At 40.4% G+C, this 7,672-nt stretch overlaps 1 protein-coding gene across 1 annotated transcript; it reads right to left on the reverse strand.

Annotated features, from left to right (window-relative positions):
* Positions 1–4,137: 4,137 nt before the first annotated feature.
* On the reverse strand, positions 4,138–7,462 carry LOC146396048 (serine protease 58-like). Its single transcript, XM_084999221.1, has 6 exons — positions 7,319–7,462; positions 6,906–7,009; positions 6,180–6,357; positions 5,519–5,769; positions 4,772–4,923; positions 4,138–4,394 (listed from the first exon to the last, which is right to left on the reverse strand). The coding sequence occupies exons 2-6, from the start codon at positions 6,946–6,948 to the stop codon at positions 4,245–4,247; spliced, it is 774 nt and encodes a 257-aa protein (XP_084855347.1). The 5' UTR covers positions 6,949–7,009; positions 7,319–7,462; the 3' UTR covers positions 4,138–4,244.
* Positions 7,463–7,672: the final 210 nt, after the last annotated feature.

Below are 7,672 nucleotides of genomic sequence, written 5' to 3' on the forward strand. Positions count from 1 at the left end.
CTCCCAAGCAGTTTCCGCTCCGCCCCGCCCCCCAAAGCCCGTTCTCAGGGTCTAACCTCTGGAGCCGTTCTTTGAAAAGGTAAACAAAATTGAGAAACCCCTGGCCAGACTCACTAAAAAGAGGAGAGAAAGAACCCAAATAACCAAAATTATAAATGAAAAAGGAGAAATCACAACGGATACAGCAGAAATACAAAAAACCATAAGAGAATACTATGAACAACTATACGGCAACAAGTTTGACAATCTGGAAGAAATGGACAATTTTCTAGAATCTTACAGCCTGCCAAAACTGAATCAAGTAAAAACAGAGCAACTGAACAGACCGATCACTAGAAATGAAATTGAAGAGGTCATAAAATCACTCCCTACAAATAAAAGTCCAGGACCAGATGGCTTCACAGGTGAATTTTATCAAACATATAAAGAGGAATTGGTGCCCATCCTCCTTAAACTCTTTCAAAAGGTTGAAGAAGAAGGAATACTCCCAAAGACATTCTATGATGCCACCATCACCCTCATTCCAAAACCAGACAGAGATACCACCAAAAAAGAAAACTATCACCCAATATCATTGATGAATATAGATGCAAAAATTCTCAACAAAATCTTAGCCAACCGAATCCAACATACCAAAAAAATTATACCCCATGACCAGGTTGGGTTCATCCCAGGTTCACAAGGATGGTTTAACATACGCAAATCAATCAGCATCATATACCACATGAACAAAAAAAAAAAAGTCAAAAATCTTATGATCATCTCAATAGACGCAGAAAAAGCATTTGACAAAGTCCAACATCCATTCATGATCAAGACCCTCGCCAAAGTGGGTATAGAGGGAACATTCCTGAATATAATCAAAGCCATTTATGATAAACCCACAGCAAATATAATCCTCAATGGGGAAAAACTGAAAGCCTTCTCACTCAAATCTGGAACAAGACAGGGATGCCCAATCTCACCACTGCTCTTCAACATCGTTTTGGAAGTCCTAGCCACAGCAATTAGACAAACAAAAGAAATAAAAGGCATCCATATAGGAAGAGAAGAGATAAAACTGTCACTGTATGCAGATGACATGACACTATACATAGAAAACCCTAAGGACTCAACCCCAAAACTCCTTGAACTGATTAATAAATTCAGCAAAGTGGCAGGATATAAGATTAACATTCAGAAGTCAGTTGCATTTCTGTATACCAGCAATGAAACATTAGAAAAGGAATACAAAAATACGATACCTTTTAAAATTGCACCTCACAAAATCAAATACCTCGGAATACACCTGACCAAGGAGGTAAAGGACCTATATGCCGAGAACTATAAAACTTTAATCAAAGAAATCAAAGAAGATGTAAAGAAATGGAAAGATATTCCATGTTCCTGGATTGGGAAAATCAATATTGTAAACATGGCCATACTACCCAAAGCAATCTATAGATTCAATGCAATCCCTATCAAATTACCCATGACATGTTTCACAGAACTAGAACAAACAATCCAAACATTTATATGGAACCACAAAAGACCCAGAATCGCCAAAGCAATCCTGAGAAACAAAAACCAAGCAGGAGGCATAACTCTCCCAGACTTCAAGAAATACTACAAAGCCACAGTCATCAAAACAGTGTGGTACTGGTACCAAAACAGACAGACAGACCAATGGAACAGAATAGAGAATCCGGAAATTAACCCTGACACCTATGGTCAATTAATCTTTGACAAGGGAGGCAAGAACATCAAATGGGAAAAAGAAAGTCTATTCAGCAAGCATTGCTGGGAAACCTGGACAGCTGCATGCAAAGCAATGAAACTAGAACACACCCTCACACCATGCACAAAAATAAACTCAAAATGGCTGAAAGACTTAAATATACAACAGGACACCATCAAACTCCTAGAAGAGAACATAGGCAAAACACTCTCTGACATCAACATCATGAATATTTTCTCAGGTCAGTCTCCCAAAGCAATAGAAATTAGAGCAAAAATAAACCCATGGGACCTCATCAAACTGAAAAGCTTTTGCACAGCAAAGGAAACCAAAAAGAAAACAAAAAGACAACTTTCAGAATGGGAGAAAACAGTTTCAAATGATGCAACTGACAAGGGCTTAATCTCTAGAATATATAAACAACTTATACAACCCAACAGCAAAAAAGCCAATCAATCAATGGAAAAATGGGCAAAAGACCTGAATAGACATTTCTGCAAGGAAGATATACAGATGGCCAGCAAACACATGAAAAAATGCTCAACATCGCTGATTATAAGAGAAATGCAAATTAAAACTACCATGAGATACCACCTCACACCAGTCAGAATGGCCATCATTAATAAGTCCACAAATAACAAGTGCTGGAGGGGCTGTGGAGAAAAGGGAACCCTCCTGCACTCTTGGTGGGAATGTAAACTGGTACAGCCACTATGGAGGACAGTTTGGAGATACCTTAGAAATCTATACATAGACCTTCCATATGACCCTGCAATCCCACTCTTGGGCATCTATCCGGACAAAGCTCTACTTAAAAGAGACACATGCACCCGCATGTTCATTGCAGCACTATTCACAATAGCCAGGACACGGAAACAACCCAAATGTCCATCGACAGATGACTGGATTAGGAAGATGTGGTATATATACACGATGGAATACTACTCAGCCATAAAAAGGAATGACATAATGCCATTTGCAGCAACATGGATGGAACTTGAGAATCTCATCCTGAGTGAAATGAGCCAGAAAGACAAAGACAAATACTATATGATATCACTTATAACTGGAATCTAATATCCAGCACAAATGAACATCTTCTCAGAAAAGAAAATCATGGACTTGGAGAAGAGACTTGTGGCTGCCTGATGGGAGGGGGAGGGAGTGGGAGGGATCGGGAGCTTGGGCTTATCAGACACAACTTAGAATAGATTTACAAGGAGATTCTGCTGAATAGCATTGAGAACTTTGTCTAGATACTCATGTTGCAACAGAAGAAAGGGTGGGGGAAAAATGTAATTGTAATGTATACATGTAAGGATAACCTGACCCCCTTGCTGTACATTGGGAAAATAAAAAAAATTATTAAAAAAAATTTAAGAAAAAAGAACACATAAATAAAGATGGGTAAAATCCAAATAAGTTCTGTATCTGAGTGAACAGCATTGTACCACTGTGAATTTTCTGGTTTTGACATGTTACAATGGTTATAGAAGATACTATCATTGGGGCAATATTCAGTACACAGAAAATCTCTAATATTTTTTGCAACTTCTTGTCTCAAACATTTTAAAAATAAATTGTTATAATGACAATATAGGACACATTTTAGTTTTTTACAAAAACATAATTTATAAAGGTAGGATAAAAGCAGGTGAAATCAGAGTTTGAAGAAAATAAGCTGAACTGCCGAGTGGTGTAGGACACTGAGGTTGGTTCAGTGAGATCATTCTGTGCACGCCTCCTCCAATCTATATATGCACAAGTGCATATGCACACTCACACACACACACAAACACAATTATATTCACCTAGGTTTCATTTTTTCCCTGTTGTTTCTAGTATACTCTTTTTAGCCATCTATCTTAGATTTTTCTGTGCTTAGCATCAGGAAGATCTCTCAGGAGATCATTCCTCTTTTCCTCTTGGTGGTCTGACCCATTTAACTCTTCCCTCCTCCCCTTATGCTTCATCTCCTGACTCTTTTGAAGCCTTTATAATTCTTGTTGTCATAAAATTCTAGCCTCCATTTCTAATAATTATATTTCCAGTTAATTTTTTCATATCCCAACATTAACTGGATCCCAGCCTTATTTGACATGATGGGGTAAGAATGCACAGGCTGAAGCCTGCTCAGCAATAGGTAATGTCAGACAAAGGAGACACCCTAGAGGTGTTCACAATCTCACAGTCCCATTCTTAAGGCCCATATTTCCTCTCAGAGTGGTGGTGAGGAGAACAGCTCCAGAAAGTCTGAGGAAATGTATCAGTTAAGCAGAAAGTTGGAAGAGAGGAAAGGAGTGGTGAGAAGTCATCTCATTTATGAGAACATTATTCATCGCAAATCCTCTGATGATCATTCAGGCTGGGACTGAGAAAGGAGAAGAGCAGGCAAGAGAACAAAAGGAATAGAAAACTTCTTTTAGCCAAGGACTCTATTCCCATCTTTTTCTGAGACTAGAGGGGGGAAAAGGGTCAAAGATGGCAGACCCAGTTCTGAGGCCAGTGGAGAAGGAATAGAGAGAGCTTAGTAGGTGTGGATGACTTTGAGGATCCAGTCTGTATAGCGAGAAACCTTGGTGTAGTAGCCAACATCACCTCTCATAATACACCCTTCTGACCAGGATAAGATCCCTTGGAGCTGATTTTGGCACAGGATTGGGACAGCATCTATTTCCTGTTAGAAAGAGGAGAGATAGGTCAGGCAGAGGAGCCAAAACAAAGATGACCTAGTACCAAATCTACATTTGAGGGTCCCAGAACAAAAAGATTTAGGTGATAATGGCTGGAAGAAATGTCTGGAGTGAAAAGCCCATCCCATCACACCCTAGGCTATCTCTTGGAAAGCCATAGAGAAATGAGAACACTCCAAAATGTTTGACCCTGACATCTAAGTTTATTCCTAACTGGAAAGAGGATACTTATTCCTCGCTGGACCTCATTTACCTTGTTATCTTCTTGGATGTAGACAAGAAATTAAATTACATTGGGGGAGATATATGGACCCCAGAACAGTGTCCCAAATCAAACTTAGGAGGAGTTGAGGGAAGTTACCTTACATGAGTGTATGCTCTCCAGAGATGATCCCGCACAGAACATATTCTCTGTGATTTTAACAGGCATTTTTGCTATAGGAGAATCTTGGCAATATTCATCAGGGAACCAAAAGACAGTGTGGTTTATCTTGACATCAGGTTTTATGTTGTCTGTACTCATATACACATACAGGGAACGAGAGAGAGAGGAAGAGAGAATTTGTTTTTCTTTGACCTTCATATATATATTTCCCTTTCTTCTCTCCTTCACTTCCTCTTACCTGTAATTAACTTGTCAATGAAAGAAAAAAAATGAAAAGGAACCAGAGAAAAAAACGGATGTTGAAATGAGAAAACCAATATTTGGTTCCAGTGTTGTAAACTGCACGCCTTGGGCTGGTGTGTGCACACTTTTACTTGTGAATGCATGTGTGTAAGTTTGTAATGAATGAACCACACTCAGCATCACCAGCAAGATTACCCTCTAATCCTTTCCTCATCCAGATACCCTTTCACCCTCATCTGAGTGGTAAATGAGTCAAGAATATTGGATTTCAGAGACTGCTAGCCGTAAATAGCCATGTTACCCCAGTCATATCTTATCACCAATTCAGTCCTCAATTTCCACATGAATAAAATTAGAGGTTAAGATATATAAGTTTTCTGGGCCCTAACACCTTTCTTGATCAGTAATAATAGTTATATGATAATCATCATTGAGTAGGTACTCAAGGAGAACTAAGTGTCTGTCTTGAGGGTCACTCACTGATATTCCTCCATGCCCAGCCCCAGCCAAAGACAGTGCAATTGTCCAATCTTCTGTCAGTTGTAGTAGTGGGCAGAAGAACCAACTTTAACTGATCGTTGAGCTTTAGGGGATGTGTCAGCTTGATGAGCATGAGGTCATGCTCAGCAGAGTCCCAGGTGAAATTTGGATGTTGCATAGTAAGCATGGGTAAATTTTTCATCTTGCTTTCAAAACTCTCTTTTGAAGCAGCAATTTCTGTCTCAAGAAATCTGAAATAAGCCATGAAGGATTAGTAGAGGAAGGAGATATTATTCTATTATTCATCTTGCATCCTTTCTCCTCCTAACTTGCTTTGTGACTTTCCATGAGTTCCTTCCTGAACTTGCCAAGACTCCCATCTCCTTGCCTGGCAAATGAGCAATTTCCATAATTCTTTGATCGGTACCACATCGTATATAATCTTTCCTTCCCTACCAGTTCATTTTTTGGTCCTCAGCTTCCCCACCTTCCTCCACCGACATCATCCTACCCAGGAACCTAACTCACAACTACCTAGATCTATTTCCTGCCTCCTTCCAATCATTTCTCAGGTTTGAGTCCCTCTGCAAGTCTCTTCAGGGCCAAGCAATCCCAGTGACTAAGGGGGAATACCTCTCCCTCCAGGAGCCCCATCACTCACGGCAAGAAGCAGTGGGCTGCAGTGAGAACCCATTGTTTGTGGATCAGCGTTCCCAAACAAGCCTTATTTTCTGAGTTCAGGAAAACCAAAAAGGTTGATACAGTTTTGATGTCCATCTGATTGAATTGCCAGACTGATTTTTCTTGTGCTGGTGTTGGTGTTACAACAATTGCTGTTACTGTTGCCAGATAGGGGAAAGGAAGGCAGAATCTTAGAGATAGGACAGATGTTCCAGAGAATGGAAGTCTGAGATGTTTTATGTGGAAGCACTTTTAAATGCTCAAGGTGTTATTGATACTTAAGGAACTATTGAGCTATTTCAGGATCCCTCTGTTAATTTCCCCTTGGACGTCCCTCTATATTTGCGTCCTCCCCTTTACTCACTCCTCCTCTCCCTGACTTTCTTTCTTAAAATTTTTCTTTCTTTTCTTCAAGATTCCTCCCTAGCTATACAGCAAAATCACATTTTTTTTGCCAACATCTACCATCTACTGTGTAAAGCCTCATTATCTCAGTCTGAATCTTCTCTTGTGTCCATGGAGCCAGGGGAAAATCAGCGGACTATAGTTACCTCCGAGTGTTCTAGGAAACTACCAACCCCTGGGGTCCTGAATTCTTATCTTTCTGATGATCTCTTCACCCCTCTTATATAGACCCATTTAATATACTTTTTTTTCCAGTACAACCTTTTCCAAATTTTAAGCCAAAACATGAACCCGCACTCACCAGTCATAGTCAGAATAGTGAAGACTAAAAAGAGGCTATTCATATCTTCCAGCGAGAAGACCTGGGAAGGGAGTGAACTACCAACCAGCCTGATGATCTGGAAGCTTTGCAAGGGGAGAAATTACAAAAAAAAATGGTAGAGAGGTTCAAGGGAGCAAGTGGCTCTGAACTAAGGGAGGGTGGCATTAGAAGAAGGAAAGACAGACCCTATCTCTCCAGAGTATCTGCCCTCCCACTGCAGTCTGGGAAATTTATCCAAGGTGAGATGCATGACCCCCAGTGGGATGTACCGTAAGCCAAGAACTTTGCTCTGCTTTATTAGCAAAAAGAAATCTCAACTGGCCAATCCAATCTGCCCTAATATACTGTATCTGATAATACTTCAGCCCCCTGTTTCCCTTAGGTTTACTCACCTGTCCTCATCCAGTGTGGCTGAGCTCTACCTCTCTGTGTGACATTCACCAGCTCTTAACTTAAAAATAAACTCCCTCTTCTATGAGCTACAGAGCCCCCCCCTCCTCAGCTAACACAGTGAGCACTCCCCATGTCACACTGACACTTGTCATAGGAGGACACTTTCCCTCATGTCACACTGGCTCTACCCCTATGTCATCCTCTCTTCATGTCACACTGTCCCCATCCCATGTTGTCCTTCCCAATTCCCCAGACACCACTGACCTCTCCTTGAAATTTTGCAAAGCTGAAGCAACAGACAGGTTATGCTTAGTACGGAGCTCCCTTGGAATGGAGTCAAAGGGATACTAAGT

This window comes from Sus scrofa, chromosome 15, assembly GCF_054392235.1.
Source record: "Sus scrofa isolate SSC_HxYL_T2T_F1_AM1 chromosome 15, Sscrofa_HxYL_maternal_Yorkshire_Landrace_v2.0, whole genome shotgun sequence".
NCBI lineage: Eukaryota > Metazoa > Chordata > Mammalia > Artiodactyla > Suidae > Sus > Sus scrofa.

Excerpts from the sequence above, each read along its gene's own strand:
- LOC146396048 (XM_084999221.1), bottom strand. The coding sequence starts at position 6,948 with ATGAATAGCCTCTTTTTAGTCTTCACTATTCTGACTATGACTG. Across the intron at positions 5,770-6,179 it reads GCAGCCCACTGCTTCTTGCC|ATTTCTTGAGACAGAAATTG; the intron begins GTGAGTGATGGG and ends GGCTTATTTCAG. Across the intron at positions 4,395-4,771 it reads AGAGCATACACTCATGTAAG|GAAATAGATGCTGTCCCAAT; the intron begins GTAACTTCCCTC and ends TCTTTCTAACAG.